This window comes from Cydia pomonella, chromosome 3 (genome assembly GCF_033807575.1).
Source record: "Cydia pomonella isolate Wapato2018A chromosome 3, ilCydPomo1, whole genome shotgun sequence".
In the NCBI taxonomy this organism is placed as follows: domain Eukaryota; kingdom Metazoa; phylum Arthropoda; class Insecta; order Lepidoptera; family Tortricidae; genus Cydia; species Cydia pomonella.
Window position 1 is genome coordinate 23,630,229 of NC_084705.1, and position 21,126 is coordinate 23,651,354.

The 21,126-nt window shown below is 37.2% G+C and overlaps 1 protein-coding gene across 1 annotated transcript; it reads right to left on the reverse strand.

The window, feature by feature from the left end:
• Nucleotides 1-306: 306 nt before the first annotated feature.
• LOC133516364 (protein zwilch-like) lies at nucleotides 307-10,021 on the reverse strand. The gene is made up of 14 exons (XM_061849274.1): nucleotides 9,804-10,021; nucleotides 9,652-9,709; nucleotides 9,409-9,550; nucleotides 8,740-8,980; nucleotides 8,117-8,281; nucleotides 7,618-7,763; nucleotides 6,907-7,121; nucleotides 5,644-5,723; nucleotides 4,598-4,821; nucleotides 3,625-3,844; nucleotides 2,494-2,617; nucleotides 1,674-1,818; nucleotides 929-1,065; nucleotides 307-680 (listed from the first exon to the last, which is right to left on the reverse strand). The coding sequence occupies exons 1-14, from the start codon at nucleotides 9,927-9,929 to the stop codon at nucleotides 565-567; spliced, it is 2,139 nt and encodes a 712-aa protein (XP_061705258.1). The 5' UTR covers nucleotides 9,930-10,021; the 3' UTR covers nucleotides 307-564.
• Between the last annotated feature and the right edge of the window lie 11,105 nt (nucleotides 10,022-21,126).

Genomic DNA, 21,126 nt, shown 5'->3' on the forward strand with positions numbered 1-21,126 from the left:
ACTTTATGCTCCTCTCTGTGCTCTTCAAATATTCTTCTTCTTAGTTTCTTACAAATATCAACAAATTAGTAAATATATATATTTTTTAATATGAACAGTAAACAGTTGGTTAGTAAAAATGTTGCATAATATTGTCCAACGGACCGGATTCATAAGCGGCAATTTCTTTGACGTTCGCACCAGGCCACGAGACCCATAAGCTGAGTCACACGTTTTAGCTGAAAACGGTTTGTATGGTGGCCCGGCGTGTTGTGTACGCTTCGTGGTTCGTGGCCATGAATGGGTTAAGGCACATAATTGATACTAGAATAGTACATTACGATACAAGTGCGAAAAATAGGAAATTCGAAACGAGTGGCGACAAATTAAAACACGACCGAAGGGAGTGTTTTAAATCGACACGAGTTGCGAATTACCTATTCGCACATGTATCGTACAACGTTTTACAGTACATATGGCCCTTTAAATGTTCGACACAGTAACGTAATATGCTACTTCTCGCACTAGTGCTATAAAGTAGCCCCATATGTACTGTAAAATATTAAATGCAAGTGCATTTAAAATTTAAACCTGCAGTTTATTTTTGACTTTGTTGCAAATGTATGTGTATTTCGTGATGTGATACTTGAGTTCTTCCATCCCGATATTAGTGACTTCGCCAACTTCATCTGCCGGTGGTTCTGAAATATATAACTCAATTAATACTTTTAGGGTTACGTATCCGTAATGAGCCGGGTCCGCACAGAGCGAGCATACACGCGAGGCAATTTCCTCACGCACAAACGGCCAGTGTAGTCGTGCCTCGGCCGAGGCGGCGCGTGCGTTTTCCTCGCCCGAGCACGCCGCCTCAGCCGAGGCAAATATTATATTTGCTTAAACTGTCCAACTAAATAAACTATTCACTAATCTAAATTCAAATATTACTTACCTAAATTCTGCCACACGGAAGGGGGAAACACTGGTAGCTGAGTGAATACGTACACTCTTTTAGACTCTCTTTTCACTCCCATATCCGCTGCTTTCGGTTTTCTTTGCAACACCATGCGGTACCAGAATGCTGATTTCCTGAGGCAAATATAGTAAAGACGGTTATTTTTATTATACTTATATATACGCCAGACGGAAGCAACTTTGTATTTTAATTACTTAAACAGGCTTATTTATATTAAAGTTGTTGGCGGTGAACAAAGATGTATTTATTAGAGGACCTCTTTATGGTGTTCTAACGGACAAATTGTGAAAATACCTAATTCACAGGTTTGGACCACATTATTGGCGACGGGCGTGGATATCCTCTGCACCGGGTCACTGACCAGGGTGCAATAACTGTAGTGGCGTAACGTGAACTAATCTAGCCGTGGGCGAAACCACATCTGTGAAGACCTTTTTGTTCAATGTGTATTCCCAAGGTAATAAAAAGGTTGGGTTTGGCGAGGGCCCCATTCCCCACGCTACTGCGACAGGGTGCGTAGCCAGCATGCCAATCATTTACGCTCCGTAGCGAACGAAACGCAACTGCCACTGTCGCACTAATATGAGTGATAGATAAAGCGTTTCGTTGTCGTAGCGCAAGCGATTGTTACCCTGCCTTGGCTACGCACCCAGCTGTTTGACTGTGTTAACAAGGCATTTATCAGACGGGTAGTGTTCTAAAATAGGAAATGTGAACATACTTCAGATGGTCCTGGACCACGTTGTTGGCGATGGGCATGGATGTCCTCTGCACCGGGTCGCTGATCAGCTGTCCGACGGTCTTGACAGGGGATCGTTCTGACACGTAGTGTTCTAACAGGCGGGCTGCAATGGGCTTTAGGTTCGCTGAAAAAAAAATAGACCCATTTCATTTCACGTGTGGAAGTCTGTACCTACCAAGTCTAACCTATTATGGTCAGTAGTCGTGTAGATAAGTAAAATATCCACATTAACGATCTCAACACAAAATATAGTGATTTTAGCTTTCATTAGTGGTAGTTAAACTATGATTTTATCTATATTTTTATATTTTATTTATATTATATATATTATAGGGGCAAGGATAAAATCCGAAATTATATTATACCACAGAATAAGTAATAGTACTACCATACAGAAATGACACTTCCTAAAAAGAGATGAATTATGCTGTCCCTTTCTAATGTATGGCACGATCCCTTTCGGCTATTTAGGGTTGTCAAAATTCAAGTCATTATCTTATCTGTGGTCAAGTTGTTCCAACCCTAATAATTGCTCGGAGCAAGGAGCCGAGAAAAACCGAAAGGAGGAGTGTCGCCCCACTGATTATATGTACATTGTATTAAAAACCATCTTTCAATCATAAGCAACTTTTTTAAGATGTCTAAATGTTACTTAAAGAGTCCTACGGACATCATAAAAATGAACGCTATCCGCGAATCGGTATCAGGTGGATCATACGCTTGCTTGCAATTTTCGTATTATAAAAAAAACGTTGTATTTGTTGTGTTACATGTAACGATTAATGTAATAGTAACTTACTGAAATCAGCTCGCGAACAAACTTCCGCTCGGTACAAATGTTCCAGGCACACATGGACTTGTGCAAATTTCATTAACAGGTTTTTCCAAGGGCTGATATCGATTTCGTCTGATATTAAAGGTACCTGAAAAAAAAAAAAACAAATATTTGACGCCTTTCTGTTCAATCACAAGTCCGTGTTCTTTGAGGGACGTGTATCATAATGAGAATAATGTTAAAATGGGCGGCTAAACGGCTCAAATATTCATCCAGATGGTATATGTTTTAGGGAAACATGACAGTAGAAGAGGATGTAGACGAAATTTCTCTGCAAACAGGTGGTTATGGTAGGTGTAGCTAGTTGTGGAAGGTGTGGGTAGGTATGGAGCTTATGCCTTGGGTCTAAAATAGAGCTCCGGGTTACCTTTTCGACATCAACGAGGGATATATCCAAACCGCACGTCCAATGCGCGTTTTCTTCGCCATAGCGCTCCGTCTCGGCCAAGGCACGTCTACTTTGGCTATTTTGTGCGTGAGGAGATTGCCTCGCGCGTATGCTCACTCTGTGTGGACCCGCCTAATGATGTATTAGTCCATCACATACCACAGAGCAACATAGACCTACGTGCTGCATATGCATAAAGTTCAATTTCAGTTTTGACACTTCGATGACGTGGCATCCGTGTGCCAGCTTTTGTGTTTGACAAGGCGTCGAAAAGGTAACAATTTGGTAACCACTGGTAAGAACTTGACCTGGTCGCTCCGAAAGCGTAAAAATGCCATTTAACCTTTCGTATGCGCCTGTCAAAAAATTACCTATTTTTCAGCAACCATGACATCTTTATGTTTAAGTTGAATTTGGTTGAATATACATGGAGCAGATCTGCTCCTAAGCATACCAAAGGTTAAGTACCTAATGTAAAGAAGTGATTGGTCCAGTGTGGATCGAGGTCAATTTAGACATACACACAGCTGCAAAAATGCATACCTTATGAACGGAACTCATTCATAAATTGGGTATGCACTTTTGCAGCTCGCCGTACATACTAACGCTATCTGTTAAGAGATATGAGACTACGAAATGTCTAATATTTATTCCATTAAATAATCTCACTAGTGGTCAACTAGAATTTCGTAACTTTTGATTATTACCTCATTAACGTCTTTCTTTTCAGTCACAAGTCCATGTTTCTTGAGCGACGCGAAGTCATCTACAGTAAGCTCGTGAGGGTCGTCCTCGTAGAACGACTGCGAGTCCAGCCGGATGGAGTGGTCCCCCGAGGACAGCGTCTCGAACGGGTTCAGAGAGAACTCGCCGCACATTGTCATGTCTTGAATGGTTTGGTTTATTTGCTCTATTGATTCGTGAGTTCTGGAAAAAACCATCAGTAAATAAGCCAGTAGTTCAGTTTGTCAAACTTACTACTTTTCTATCAACAGTAGACTAATATGAATCCAACAAACCGAAACACAATGACGTTGCGTTGTTTTATCACAGAGTTCCTACGGCCAGCTCCGGTCTCGATCATCAGATCAGCTTGATAGTAGCATAATATTGCATTATCAACCAACTTTCATAAATATGTGAAGTTTTAGCTCAATCACTTACTACTCTTCTTTCAACAGTAAACTAATATGAGTCCAACAAACCGAAACGCAATGAGGTAGCGTTGTTTGAGTTCCTACGGCCACCTCCGGTCCCGATCATCAGATTAGCTTGATGGTTCCAAAATATTGCATTGCCACCTAACTTTCGTAAATACGTGAAGTTTTAGATCAATCGAATAATGGAAAAAGGGTCTTTAGCTAGGAAGTTTTTATTAAAAACATACAGACAACGGGAAAAGCGAACATAATATAAAAAAAATTAAGAAACTTGAAGAAATTAAGGAACTTTGTCCTTTGGTATAGTAGGCGCGACTATACTTTCTGAAGATGCAGCAAATGCTCTCTTTTGGCGACATGAAACCTTTGGAGGTACTGCCTCTACATGTACTTCTACCATACGTTAAACTTCTTTCTGCGTCGCATCGAAGGTTGCGAAGCGCATTCCATGGTCGTTTTAAGCACTTAGACGAATTTGGATGACCAATTTTATTCATCTTGATAGACAAAACTTTAGTACCTGTTATCGCTCGTCCAGATGCCGGCAATGAAGAAGGAATGCTCCAAGAGACTCATGACTCTAGTGTACTCCCACATGGTCTTCTCAGTGCCGACTTGCGCGACGAGCGAGAGCGCCTGCGGCGGGCTGGCGCGCAAGTTCTTCAGGACTTTAGACGCTTGGGAGTGACCTCGGGATAGCTTTAATACCAACTTGGATAGGTACGTTTTGTTGTTTGCATCTATCTGAAAAAAGACATTGTTAGGCTTTTAATTAGGAACGGGCAATTAGAAAATGTCACGTGATATAAATACGTCGGTATCGATGTCTGATAAAATCGTGAGTAAAACCTCAATTTTTTACTATTAATTATTATTAAAAATGCATATACATTTTTTTAAAGCATGCCAGCGGATAAGGCCTCTTTGACGGGACGATACAAAGCTCGTGGTATTACTCAAATTCAAAAAAGAGATGTCGTGCGACTCAATGCGTTAGAGCAGGACAAAATATTTTTTGTTACAGTAAGTGTCTGTTGTACCGACCACAATCGACGAGCCGATCAATTTCAATCAATAGCGAACTACGAAACATCCCATACAATATAATTTTGCAAACTTTTTAACGGTGACAGACGGTTTGGCTGTATGTAGCATTGTCATTGTCTCGACGATGCCTTTAACATGCTACCTATTTTTGTCTGTTTAACGATAACACCTTTTGGTGTTTTTACTACTTTAGCTTTTTTGTTATAACGTATTTATCGGTATTAGTTGCTAATAAAGAGACTTAATAGTAAAAAAAATCTTTATTTCGACCAGCAAGGATCATAGACCCAAAGAGTACACAATATGTACACAATTACAATTAAAATACATTATAGACATTAAATTAAATTATTAAACATTAAATAAAATAAAATTAAGCATTCACTCGACCAACATATCAAGCATTCGCAGTTTTTAAACAGATTCAACGAATTGCTCGATTGCTTGCTGACTTCTGTTCTCAAGAATGCTCATTACAAGTGAAGGCTCAAGTCAATCAGTACCTTAAGCTTTACTTACGAATGGTCTTATCTTTCCGCTGGATATGAATTTGAGGGCTTGTAACAGTAACGTCACCACATCTTCAGCTGTTTCACAATCTGGAATAAACAAAACACAAGATTGTTCAGTATTTATAAACGTCACGGGTGTAAGCTACAGCGAAAGTAAGTTAACCTGTGATATAAAAGTATAAGGATGAAAACTCTATTGCCTATGCTAATTCTTTGGACAAGGTTGACCAAGGTTGAAGCAACTGATGATCTGACAATGTGTTATTGTTGGCCATTTATGAATTTTCTACCCTAGATTCTTCTTCTTCATCTCTCTTTAGCCTATTTTATTTGTGTCCCATTGCTGGGCAAAGGCCTTTCCCCTCATTTTCCATAATTCCAGATTTTGTGCTTCTTCCGGCTTATTAGGTACAAAGGAACGGCCCGTTTCGAAGAATGATTAATCCCCACAATATTTATCTACGATATTTCTAACATCTAAGTGACATTGGTGACCCGAATCGAGCTGCTTCCGTCAATTATACGACATACAATCGATGTCTAAATGAGAACTTACCTAAATCAGAATTTATCGTTATCGTATCTCATTCTTCGAATCGGGCCGGAAGGTGACTATGTTAGCCCACGTATAGGGACCGTGCGCGTTGGAGGGTCTGCCATCTTGTGGCCCGAATCGGAAACATAAACATGTACATTGACAGTCCACGCCAAAGCAAGTGCTGCCATCTACCGTTCTAGTACGTTTTCTTGTGCATAGTACTTCGTAGTATCTTGTGGGCTAAATTGGAAGCATAAACTTGACATTTACACCTCGCGCTAAAAATGTGACGTCTCCTACAGTTTGTGCACGCTCTCCATCCGAATGCATGCGATAAACATGGCCGACCCAGTTGCACTTGAGCCTGGCGGTTTTTTGCCAACATCATGCTAGTGCTAATTTTAGAGCGCAGCGTAGTATTCCGAACGCGATCGGTCCTATTAACTTTTTCGACGCCGTGTTAATCAAAAGCTGTCACTTAGATGCCACGTCACCGAAGTGTCAAATCTGAAATTGAACTTTATGCATATGTACTTAAGCCTATGTTGGTTTATGGTATGTGACAAATTAATCCGTTGTTGGCGTTGAGCCTGCGGTTCGGATATATCCGTCGTTGGCGTCGAAAAGGTTAACACCAAAAATGCTGCACTGCATATCCTAAATCCAAAATCCATAATTTGCTCAGGATCTTCCAGGAATTATTTATATTATTGTAGTTTAAGTTTTCTGTACCTCTCAATATGTCCCACAGTTTGTATATAAAATCGTTGCTGGAACCCTCCGCGTTCATGACGGACAGGCACTGCTTGAGCGAGGTGGTGTTTTCTGTGACACAAACGCAGCCGCCTTCGGGATACTGCGCGGTGTATGCGTAAGCTTCCGTTTCGTTTAGCAGCTGGTTCAGACGCTTGGAGTTGTTCGGGTATTTTAGGCTTGGGTTGGACAATCTGAAATAAGTAATTTAATTTTTTTTTTAATTAGGGGACAACAGATGGGGTAGAGCTGATGTCTTACATGTGTATAAGACAATCAAGGATGGGTATTGAAAATATTGACTTTAGCAATGCTTGAGCATTAGCCAATTGAGATTTTCCATGCTTCCTTTATATAAAGAATTGTTAATTTATTCCTTCTTTGAATAGTTTCTTCAAGACAAGCACAATTAATTCGAACTTTTGTGTATTTAGTAGTAACATAGTGGCACCAGTGACCGACAGGGAACCGGTAACCCGGCACTTCAATTTTTATCTAAGGAATAAGGGTAGGAAATGAAGCCAATTTCTTAATGTGACTACACTGTCCAGTAGCTACATAGTGTTGCCCATATTAGGTGATCGGTTCCCTACCCTTGTTTTTTTAAATAAAAGTTGAAGTGTCGGGTTACTGGTTCCCTTACGGTCACTGGTGCAACTACATTCGTTGAAAAAAGACTAGTATTTTTACCTGATTTGAGCAGTCTCCAAGTTGACTGAAGAGCTGCCAGCAGCAGTCATGTCAACTAGGATTTGGTTGATATTGTGCAGTGCATACACAGATTTCCAGATTGCATTGCAGGGGCTTGCTAAATGCCCTACTATCACTTCTTGCTCCTGGAGAAGATCATTTTATAATGTTTTAGTTTTAAATATTTTTTAAAGATAAAGTCTCTATTTCGGCAGCTATATCTTTCCCAAGAGCAAACTCATGTTGGACATAAAAATATGGATATGTGCAAGTAAACCTTTACAAATGTATGTAGGTTTTTAATCAGAAATATAAGATAAGATGTATAACACAATGTAAACAAAACTCTAATTAATTCAGCAGTTTTCAAGTTTTCGGAAGGTTTTGGAAATAGCTTTATTAATAACAATGTAAGCTTTCAAAATATACAGTCATTTTTTTAAAGGAAATGGGTTAAAATATACTCAGTTCGACTATGATATTTTAAAAATGCACTTACAAAGTTAACTTTGCAGCTTATAAAGGGAGTTATTAGTGTGTTTCCTGTCCACTCACAGTGTAACTCTGTGACTCCTCCATGAGGTGCATTCAGCAACTCATCAGTATTGCGAGAGCTGTATGACATGCCTGATAGCACATATTTGCAATCCACTGATATATCTACCTGGAATTGATAAAATTAGATATAAATTGAAAGAGGAAATATACAGAGCAGTGGGATACTTTCAGGCTAAAAGAATGTAAATTTTAGACAGGCAGCTGACACTGGTATGTTGATTTCACTGTTTTAGAAAGTTTATCATCTGAAATTGATTCACACTGAGTTCACAACAAGGCAGTGTTGTCTGTCCATACATTAATATTTTTTTCATGTCACACTGTTATTGTCAGCATTTTTTAAAGGTGACTTATAAGTAACACACAATAACAACTGTATCAAGTTTTCTGGACTTGACCTGTTTTTTGGTTGCTTCCATTAGTGAACGGAGCCAAATAGACTCTGCTGTCCAAACGTAAAAACAAGGTGTATATGCTAGTTAATAGTGCCGTTTGAATTTTACTTGACTGTACCAAAGCCACCACACAAAATAACCTTTAAGTCAAATGAAAAGGAATGCTTACCAAATCTTCATTTAGCCCTTCTTCCTTAACAAATTTTTCCATAATATTTTCAACATCAACTTCTTCCAAGCACATAGCTCCATCATAAGTCACAATTCCCCTAGCAAACTGTTCTTCATTTGATTGTATAGTTAACAACAATGGTTTACCCTCGGACTCCGGGTTACATACTATCCACATAGGTATGCTCTCTTCAGAATGCGGCTTTGATATACCCATATTGTAAAGGTTGGCTATTTCTCTGTATTAGAACCAAACAACAATGTTAATAAAACAAAGCTACAAATGACAAATTTTCTAAACTTTTTTCAATGAAGACTAGAAACATTGACATATGTATATCTAAGGACGGGCCTTATGGGCAATAAGAATAGGGCCAGTACAGCAGTGTCACACACACAAGTTCGAGTCAATCATGCAGTTTAATGCCACGAAGCGTTTGATAAATTGCATCATGCGCGATTGGTCATGACTAGTTTCATTAGACTGCACAATTGGCTTGAATTCGGGAGTGACACCACTGCACTATTATTAGTACCCGTAAGGCCAGTCCTTAGATATATGTCAATGACTAGGAATCATTGCAGTGCTTCACAGGCTTGAGCCTGATATGGCTTGTAACAAATAAACTTTTAAAAAATGTAACACAAATAAAATCCTATAACTAACCTAGCCTTATCAATTCCAATTGGTACATGGCTGCTTTCATCCTTATTCCACAACTGAGCCTCTTCTGATATAAGTGTATCATCCAAAATTGTGTGCAGACTCAAGTCCAATTTAAGTGGAGACCCAGTTAAATCTAATTCTTCTGCAATTTCAGAAAATAAATTATGAAAATTAGTAGTAGTAAATACATTATGTAAAGCCAAACGAAAAATATGATCGATAATATAAGTTTATGCATCTTACCTTTAGGATTTTGACTTGCTTTTCCAGTAGTATCAGCAGGCAGCAAATTTTGTTTAGTCTGTGAAAAAGTACAAATGTTTGCAGGTTCAATTAATCAATTCAATTGTTTGAGCTATTACTCATATATTAGGACAAACTAATTTATTACTTACCTTTAAATACACCATAATAACATCACTAGAACTTTTTGTATACATTTCAACGTAGCTTGGACATTTTTGTCTTTCTATGCAATACTTTGGATACAAATCTAGAACTGGCTGGAGAACGGTATTCATTTTATTGAATATAATTTATTTAATAACGAGAAACAATGCAATTTTTTTACTGGTTCGTAACGTTAAATTTAATTTTGAAATAAGAATAAAAGTATACTTTTTTTTTAACAAATGACAGAGCGCCCGATTCCAAGTTTTTGAGCAGCAATATTTAAGGTATTGTTAAAATCGTTGTTTTTATTTAGTAGCTAAATACAAGCTAAACAAAAAAGAGTACACAAAGCGCCAATTACATCTACACTTCCCGATTTTTGAAATGTAAAAAAATGGTCCATATGCAAAAATATGAAACATTGAACATTTATAAGAATTGGAGACAAAGTATTTATTGTTAACGATGTGCTGATATTCTGTGAAACGAAAACGATTATCAGGTCCAAAATCGGGACTGATTTCGGGCCCGAAATCGGGAAGAGTGGATGTAATTGACGCTTAATAAAGTGTGGATATAATTGGAACTTAACAGAGAATCAGAGGGCTTACCGCGAACCACGTTCGACGTGTTGCCTCTTTGTCGCACTAGTAAATTCTTATGTAAGTGTGACAGGGAGGCAACACGTCGAACGTGGTTCCAAAAACCAAAGAAAACCAAATTTTGAAAATTGCGGGATCTTTCTCTTTTACTCTCACTAAGACGTAATTAGAGTGACAAAAAAATGCCCGCAATTGACGAACTTCGATTTTCGCGGTTGTAGTCCAGAGGGCCTACCGCGAACCACGTTCGACGTGCTGCCTCCCTGTCATACTTACGTACGAAATTATAAGTGCGACAGAGAGGCAACACGTCGAACGTGGTTCGGGGTAGGCCCTCTGAAGTCCAAACCATAGAAATAGGATAGTATAGAACGACTGTCAAATTTCGAAAGAGTGACCAAAAATGAAATACAAGTGTGCGTAAATTGTCTATGTGCGCACAAAAATAGTGATGTCATGTTACAACATATTAATAATCTATCGATGTTGAACTGCTTTATCGACTACTTTTTTCAAATGTGTTTGAAAACATTGAAAATGATAAAGTTGAAGTTGTTTGAAAATGTGTTCGCAAAGAGTTGACTTACCAAAGAAAATTTGAATTTCGCACTTTTTCCTGCTGACAAGTTGGGTTGGGTGTGTATACGCTGTGTACAAGTATACGCTGTCTTGTTTTTTCTTGTGTTGGCGGCAAAGCCGTGGAAAAGTGGTTAAAATGTAAGTACTGTCTTGGAAAGTGAAGTTTAAATTTATCGCTAAACATGTGCACCTTCAAAAAAGGTATTATAATAATCGTTATTATTTCAAGTCTGTTATAAAGGTAATATCTTAATGATATCTTGTGAACAACTAATTCCATACCTACTAATATACAGACAAGTTATCGATACAGTCATATGAACATTTTGTCAAGCCCTAGCGTAAAGTAACAGTTTAGGTTTTTACACAAAATATTCTAAATTATTGACTATTATGATGAAATATTAACACACAATTGAAGGAAAACTTATAATGAACTGTATAAATTGGTTTTTTACACTTTTTATACTGTTAATTTTATAAAATATCGTTACGAAAATTTCGCTAGGAATATCATAATTACCTGTGAAATGAGTATTTTCCTGGGTTTTTTTGGCCCTGAAACACTACAACCCGGCACACAATATGACACCATCGTCACTAAATTACTTAATATATATTTTTCTTTTTGATTCTCTTATATTTTTCACGTTAAAAAATACGGCAATATGATCTTGGCCGCCTCGGCCGCCTTCGAACTCAAAATTGGTTACGTTTTCTCATATGTAGTCTGCCTCTTTCGCACTTATAGCTTGTTCATATACGTCATGGCTTCCCTTTCGCACACTTCATCTGTCTGTCAAGCGAAGCGCCTGACATGTCTCTGGTCCAAACTGAAGGTCTGCCAACGCGCTACGGAGCGCAGTACGTGTATTTTAGATGTTATAAGGACCGATCGCGTGCGGAACACTACGTTGCGCATTTCTGACGTTGGCAAAAAAACCGCCAGGCTCAAATGGGACTGGGTCGGCCACGTCTATCGCATGCATTCGGATAGGTGGGCTAACATAGCTAGTAGTGATTATATGCTCTTTGATGACAACCTTCCATCCTCTAATTTAAAGGATTGGGGATGATTTACTAAAAATCCTGAAGTTTTAGAATTTTTGTTTGTGAACTAATTCTAACTTACATAGGGTTAGTGTGCTCTGGCTAGTTATCGTCTAGCGCTAGTTGCTACAAAATAATTGCGTATAATTTGAGTATAAACCTACTATACCACACAATTTTGGACTTATTGCAATCCAAACAATAGATCTATCTACATAAAAATAATATTGTGCAAGTAGCGAATTAAAAATAAAATATATTATTTGCAGCTTCGCATACATAAATAAATAAAGAGAAACACATAAATCTTACAATTTAGCTCCTTTCGAGATCCGATATTGGACAATGTGAAAACGCTCTTAGTAGGGGGTACCTTTTATTCCTCCGAGACCAAATGCGACGTTGTCATTGTCATATCATATCATGCGTGTAGAAGTTTAAACAAAGTTTTAATTACATTTTCAGTTTGGAGCCCTTTGTCCAATTATAGTGTATAGGTTTGTATTAAAATATTGCATTAGCACGTTTACTTAATGGAATAATAAAAGGTTGGCCAACAAGTTGTTATATTATGCTGACAATCGGAACCATTATAAACTAATAGCTGGGAACAAGGCGCGAAGGCGTGAACAATCTCCAAAATCGACGCCGTTAAGTAGGTACGTTCGCGGTTTCGAAAAGTTATTCAAGGAAATAGCCAAAAAATTACCATCCCCCCCTTTATCTCTGAAACTAAAATATTGAAATAAATACCATGACTGAGACCGAGCTTTGGGAGGTTAGTGCTCAGACAAAGAACAACAAGTGTCTGAAGTTGATGACCGATCGGTGCATGCTTCCTAAAATTCCAACAGTATTAAATGCGAAGGTCGACGGCCAGAAGCGCCCAGGAGAGGCAAGCCTACACGCGAGCTGCGGGAGATTAGTGCTTCAACACAGAATAATGGTCAAAGTATCCTAATTGCGAAGGCCGAAGACCGAGCACCGCGTAGGGCAGAAGGCCAGAAATGCCCGAGAGAGGCGTACCTTTAGGTTCAAGCGTGAGTCGAACTGGAGAAAGAAAAACTAGAGTCAGACCAAGATAAGTTGGCAGTGATTTTTAACAGCCCTAACAGTGCAAGTGTTATTTTAAACGTCAAGGCTATCAAAATCGTTGCCAACGCATCTTGGTCTGACTTTAGGCTGTACCTGGCACGCAGCCGCAATGTTCCGAGTTCGAGTACTACATTCCTGCAACTTCCTCTCTTCGACCTTCGCTATTAAAATACCTAACTGGAGAAATTGTGGGAAGCGCGCCCGGTCGGACACTCCGAGCTTTCGGCCCTACGTGCTATACGAGCTACTTTGCATCAGTTTTGTACATATATTTTCGCACACAGTGGCCTCAAACAAGATCAATGGTAAAATATCTGTGAAATATCACACATTTTAATTTTTACAAGCTTTTATTTAGTTTTACCTGTCCCTTTATGTGTGTCGGCCTGTAATCTTGCAAATTAAATTTGACCCACTTCCCGGTTTCCAATGAAGATGAAAATTTGCACACATGTAAGTCGGGTGACAATGCAATATTATGGTATCATCGAGATGATCTGATGATGGAGACAGGAGGTGGCCATCGGAACTCTGTGATAAAACAACGTAACCGAATTGTGTTTGGGGTTTTTAGAATTATCTCGATGAGTATTATTTACTTGTGGAAAGAAAAGTACAGTCAGCGATAAAAGCTTGTACCAAAAATAACTTTTTGCCAAAAACTTTTTTACAACTTTTAATAACCCCAGGAATTATATTTTTACATTAAGTAAGTAAGATCTGAACAAATGATATCACTTTTTCTAAATAGTACGTGCATGGACTGATAAGATCACTAAGTAAATATTTTGGCTCCAAATGCGTCATTTCCAGCGCAAAATGAGCGCCATATCTCTGTCAGCGGTACATTCAATTCCAAGTAATGGTTTCTTTCCTAAAGATCGATATAAAAACTATGCATATAGCTATTATAGTTCCAGAGACATAGCCACCGCGCCATAACACTTACCGTTACATCTGGTTTTTGATCCAACCCATTCGAGACGTTTAACATACAAAAATAAAACATTATAAAATAATTTTTAAGAAAAAAAACCGACTTCAATGAGGGAGACCGGTGAAAGACAGATTATTATATTATATTAAAAAAATGTCTTGAAAATCTAATTTACTTAACAAACACCGCGAAGGGGACAAATCGCCAATCGTGAACTATGCGTTCTATTCTGATCATCATCAGCAGTCCCACTTCATCAAATGTCACGTTTTTAAAATGTAAATGCTTGATTTGTAAAAGAAAATACAAAAATCACTATATGTATGCCCTTAACATTTGAGGAGTTTTTTCGATTCCTCATAGATTCTACCATGAGATCTCGAGCTTGATAAAAATGTATCTTGAAAACCTAATTTGCCTAACAAATATTATGTAAAGAGGATGACAAGTCGCCAAGCAAGAACTATGCGTCATTGAAGAGTTCCATTCGGATCAGCATCAGCAGTTCCACTTCATCAAATGTCACTTTTTTTAAATGTAAATGCTTGATTTGGTGATGAAAATATAAAAATTACTATATGTATGCCTTTTACATTTGAAGAGTTCCCTCGATTCCTCATGGATCCCATCATCAGAACTGAGTTTTGACAAAACGGGACCAATATGTATGTATACAGGGTGATTCATGAGACGTGAGCAGGACTAAGCCTACACAATCAGTAAATGTTAATGAACCGTTCATCATCATATTTAAGTAAAACAATCTCGCTTTATTTCTGTTATTTAACTTTTTGGGAAGGACAAATTTGATAATCTACAATCATGGACACCCTACAATACTTAATTATGAAAGATAAAACCTCTTTAACCGTTATGACAGCAGTTTGATTATGAAGAAAACAAAATGTCACACTTGAATGAGATACGATTTTTCAAAAGTAACCAGCCTCCGATGACATTCAATTTGTCACTTGTTATGGATAAAACAAAGAGGGTGACCATACATGGCGTAAATAAATTAAAACATTTTTTTTGAACAGTAAAAAATAAAAGAACGTTAATCTCACAAATACTGGTACGAAACAGTTGCTTATAACTTACTGAATGCTCAAGCTTGATCCTGCTCACGTCTCCTGAATCACCCTGTAGATTCAATCAAAAAATAATTTTCGAAATCGGTCCAGAAATGACGGGGTTATGAAGTAACAAACATTAAAAAAAAACATACACCCGAATTGATAACCTCCTCCTTTTGAAATCTTGAAGTCGGTTAAAAATGTGTAATGTGTAAATCCTTGAATAACGAGTCCGACTCGCACTTGACCGGTATTTGTATCTCCATAATGGTTCAAAACAAATCTTAAACTTGGACGTGAGATGATAAAGAAAACTATACAACAACAAACAATAAGAAGGTCAAAATTTAGTATAACTTAAGATAAAAAAAATCATTGTCAAAAATTGTGCGATGACGGAGACCAAGCAGGGCTAGTACAGGAAGGGTGCGACAGTATCTCGCCATTATCTTGTAGATGAATGATTTATATATAATCTAATGTAGCATGGTCAATACTTATAAATTACTTCAAAATTTTACCGCAAAAAAATCTGATTTGGAACCACAACCAGACTTCCGCGAAATTCGTCCTAATGTTAAAAAAACGAAGTATAGGCCTACAGGGGAAACAGTTTAGTCTAGCCATAAATCCTGTTACACAATTTTGTATTACGTAACAACTGTAAATTAAAAGTTATTGAATTACAATTTATTTATTAAATAGACAAACTAATTACGAATTAAAAATGCGTAATGATTATTCGATTTTGTCATCTCTTGCGTTAATAAGTACATAGTTTTTAATGAAGCAGCGACGTGCCTCAAATATACGCAGGACTTTTTAACCTCCTCGCCTGGGAATTCGACCCCATAGCTCTTAAGACTTTATGTAAAAAAGTATTTATATATGTCGCGTAGAACAGGCCTTGTTCACTAAGATAAATAACATTTTTTATTGTCCAGAGGACATTGACATATACATCTAAGGACGGGCCTTACGGGCACTAAGGGTACCTAGTGCTAGTTCAGTGGTGTCACTCACGAATTAGAGCCAATCGTGTAGTCTAACGCAACTCGCGACCAATCTTGCGCGTGATGTGAACTCATCAACCAATCGTGTTGTGACATTAGACTGCACGATTGGCTCGAATTCGTGTGCGTGACACCGCTGTACTGGCCCCATTCTTATTAAAGGATCAAACACTGACTTGCCGAGAGTCAGTAAGTTGCCTCAATAACCTTGAAAAATTAATTCATGTCCAGGTTTGCTGAGTAGGAGTTACGTCTTCTACGCATGAGCTTTATTAAAAATAAATGTTTATTTTATCCTGAGATACGGTGTTGCAAATAGGTTAAACTTAAGCGTCTAATACGGCATTTTGTTACACTTGGGCACGTGTATTTAGACAAGATGGATGACTTTTTCGCAATAATTGGGCTCAGTTATCGTTTTATCTGGTCTGCTCACAAAAACATAAAATACACGGGATGATTCTCGCAGCATTTTTTTGACTAAGTACATCTGCCGCACTTCCTTGGATCCGTAGGTATTCAGAAAAGAAATGCATTGAAACTCGTAAAAAAATTTAAACATGTCGAGCATTTTTCGACTTAAAATCCGTGAGAGACCCGTTTTTAATTGGTCCCCTGAATATTTTTTTTCTGAACAAGATTGTCATATATCCGCCAAAAATGGTGTGTAAATTGGGCCCTTTTCGCTTGCTCCTTAAAATGCATGTATTAAGGTGAGGGCTGACAAAATGGAATAATTATCAGACGTTTTTGATTTGGTATTTGTCCCTTTAACTATTAGGTATAAATTTATTAAATAACTATAAAATTATAGTCTCTAGAGACGACTTTAAAATCATAGTCTCTAGAGATAACTTTGTATTGTTGGCTAGACTAGGTAAATAATGGAAATGTAATGTTTTTGTACATATTTAAGTGTATTTCCTCGTATCTGAAAATGCGCCTGTTAATTAAACGAAGGCGTAGGTGTACAGATATTTTTGTTTACGAAATTCGAAATTAGGATTTTAACCAAATTATCAGAGCAAAATTATTCGCTTCGTTACCTAATCATGGATTACCTACAAGGTAATAAAGCAGATACGGCACTGTAAAAATCACCCCCGTTCACATATTATTATTATCGTGCGGTTGGCGTCGCACTATGGGCTGAAACGACTGAAAAGCGGCCTTTCCAATTACTTGTAAAAAAAAATTATACAAAAATACTATTTAATGAAAAATTGCATAAATAATATTGAAAACGACTTAACTTTATAATTTAAAAAACGAATTTGTGTGGTCTTTTGACTGGATTAAGAAAACAAATACCTACAATAGTAGGGTATTTGTTTGTGTTGTCTTTTATTGGTAATAATCACAAAACACGTACAAACATGTGCAGACAACAAGAGCAGTTAACTAAAACATAAGGTGCGCATCATGAAATGGACCCAACTCAGCATAATGCTAGCTTTAAAGGTCAGCACACTGGCGGTTTGCGAGCGAGTTTAAAGTGAGGCGAGCGCGCAGCGAGTTTGCTACGAACTCGCTGCGCGCTCGCCTCGCTTTCAACTGGCTCGCAAAACGCTAGTGTGCCGGCACCCTTATAGTTAACAGCCTTAAAGCCAGCGGTGGTTTTCTGTAGGGCCCATTCGGTGATGCCACAACAGATAACATGCGCAAAAAAACCTCGATAGTCCGCTTTTTTGCCGTTTCAGCCCACAGTGAGTTGACTCAATCTTTGAATGGCGATGGATTCTATTGGACAATTGGCTAGCATAACTTAGAATTATAGTTTGGCCCAGGACTACAGAGAGAATCATACTGTCGTTACGTTAGTCCTGGTTCTTTCTTAGTGACTGACAAGTTGTATTTGCTAGTCTATAGCAACATTATTTTTGGCTCAACTCAAAGATAGGATGCTAAAGTGTAACAAAACAATAATTTTGATACCTACTAATAATACTAGGTCGAATTATAAAAAATAGCGATGCCTATGTGTATTTGTGTAGGATTCCGTAGTCATCTATTCAATAAATCCATACATATAACTAAAAGTGAAACAAAACGTCTTCAAAAACAACCTTTAGGTTTCTAAAAAAGATTTTTGAATTAGTGAATACTTTTAAAATATCGCTTTGAAAGTAAGAAATAAAATCAAATCACTTCAGAGCGGCAAAGCAAGTAAGGCTCTTTTATTTCGTATGAAGGTTCAGGCCCCTCCGTTATACGTCGCCCGACAAGCACTTGGCCATTTATTATTTTGGAATGCAATATCTGATACTAGTTAGTACTTTTTAATCTAGGGTCTGATGGCCACCTTCATTAACTGCGAGTGATCACATAAAATCTGACGGGATATATCCAATCAACGAAATGGATGCTGTTCTCACTCCCAATAAAAATCCTCGCCTTTGTTTTTTATCTTTCCCTTTCCAATGTTGTTAAACAACGTTAAGTGCCTTACGCTGTTTTTGAGGTTAAATGCATTGGCTGTTGCCATTGGGAGTGTTTTTTCTTGCCATAATGCGTAGGTAGGGTAGAATATGCACAATTGAAACAAGTCAAATTTTTTGAAAAGTACAATAGTTACGCATATTAATTATGATATGACGCAATACTTAGGCCACACGGCCAGCCATTTTTTAGTCCTCCGTTCAAAAATTTTGCTTTTGTCTACGTGTGTATTTTGAGTACGTGCTTGAATTCTTTTGGAGTTTTGGATGGGAATCATGGAATATTTTATCTACCATTAAACAGCAATAGAGTGTTATATGTAAATCATATTTGACCTTAAAGTAAAACTTGCGATGTGGCGACGGTAGAAACAACGTACTTGGCAGTGTTGGCCGACCGTAACGGACAGTTACAAATTACGGTTCAATTTGTAATGGACTAATGGTTAATTTTCAATATGGTCAATTCTAATTAACGTTCGGCAAACACTCTTACTTGGGGACGTTTCAATCGTCGCCACATATAACCAACTAAAAGTACGGTAGTATTTGTATACTGTATACTGTATTTGTTATGGTTACGATTGAAACAAGCATTATTAGTATGAAACAAAAGTATGCCTTTCTATTGAAATTCCTTATCGTCATATTATATTGTTGCATTGAAACTCGTTAGATAAAGCAATATATATAAGGTAATCGCAACAAAGAAGTTTAGAAGTCTCCCAATTTTTTCTCGTACCCATTCTTTGTTTCATTTATAGGTTTACCTTTTTTCAAAATTTGCAATAAAAAAACCTGGGATATATTATACTGAAGCGATCGACATCAAAATCAAAGTGATTTGTTAAGATTTAGTTAGTGGAAAAGTTTTCTCCCGAAATGGAATTTAATAGAAAAAGAACCGTTATTTCGCTACAAGCAGGATTGCAAAACTATTCTTCCCTCTTAAACATAAAGTGTTTCAATTGTCCCCAGTCTACCCTACCTTAAGATTTTTCGTTGTTTCAAACATTGTTACGTTAGTTGCTATTGGTTTCTAGCTTTTATGTAACTATGTATCGTATCGTAGGTGTGTAAGTTGTCAATATTTGCAGAATACCTTTCAATCCGATTGAGCTGAAACATACATTACTTATTAATATTATCATGACTTTGCCTTGCACTTTCATACATACTATAAATTATACTTCGCGTTCCCCGCCCAGAGAAAGTGAGGTTACTGGTTCATAATGTTCGCACGTGTCAACAGAATTTTTTCATAAAAAACCTAAACTATTTTCGTCCTTGTATATTAATGACGATTGTTTTTTCCCTGTTTTGTACAATAAAGTGTTTTACTACTACTAAACTGTCTTGAGCCAAAGATAGGGACATACATTTATGCATAGGATGATAATATTGTTTATGGTGTTGAAAGCAGAGGGTTGAAATTATTTTCCTTGTCTTGTTTTGGACCCCTCGTCTTGCTTGTATTACTGTATGTTATCATTAAATAAAAAAAGACGATTGCTATTGCATGTCTTTTTTAGCTGTAGATTAAATGCATTTACCATGAGAAAAAATATAAACTAAATTTCATCTCATACAAATAAAAATCTATACTCCGTCAAATTTTTTGGGGAGAAAAATAAAGACAACAAAAAAAAATGACCTATGTTCTCCTATTATTATAAGTAGATAATGTTAGGCTTTAAGAATTTTTCCATAGGTATACAATTTATTTTGTATAAAAATCAACTAACTAGAGCTTTCCTTAAATATTACACAAAATTACTCAAATTTTAAACCTTTATAAAAGATAAATGGGGTTTTGATTGTCCATTCTAAAAGCTAAATGAATTGACGCTAAATAAAATACAATCAAATGTGTATAAAAGGAGCTTTTAAAGCGCTGATAGTCGTGCTACAACAGTTTTTTCAACTCTCAGCCTACTCAATTTGTAAGCGTCATACTAATTGCAACATAATGAATAATGAAGTTTAGACTAGGTATAACTGGCACATACCTATTAACTTCTTTTTTACTTAGCCCAGAATAAAACGTGGGCTTTAAGCCAGCAATGAACATGTGTCACTACAAAAAGCGGTGTTTGAAAATCTGTGTGGTGGGCAGGCGGTTCTACGTGTCATTAAACAATTGATAGTTTTTACAGTGATATTGAATTTCGTAGAATATATCGTCATGGAGGAAACAGAGGGTATTACTTCATGCCTCATACCTCATTTTGCATACTATTATTGAAAACAGGTAGGTATACGTAACTCTTGGTTTTGGTGTAGTTGTATAGTAGGTAGTCTGGTTTTTTCCGTCCATTCATTGATATTTTCTGTCTAGTTTCAGTTTCTTCAGACGATGAACTATTATAACTGCATTGAAAGAAACTATTTGACGAACGAACATTTTCCACTTTTCTTATAGTAACTTCCCGAATTGTATTGCAAGTGCAACCACATTAAGACATGTCAAATCATTGTCACTCTTTTTATATTGGAATAGAATATACTCACGTGCTTTTGGCAACTGTAGTTGCT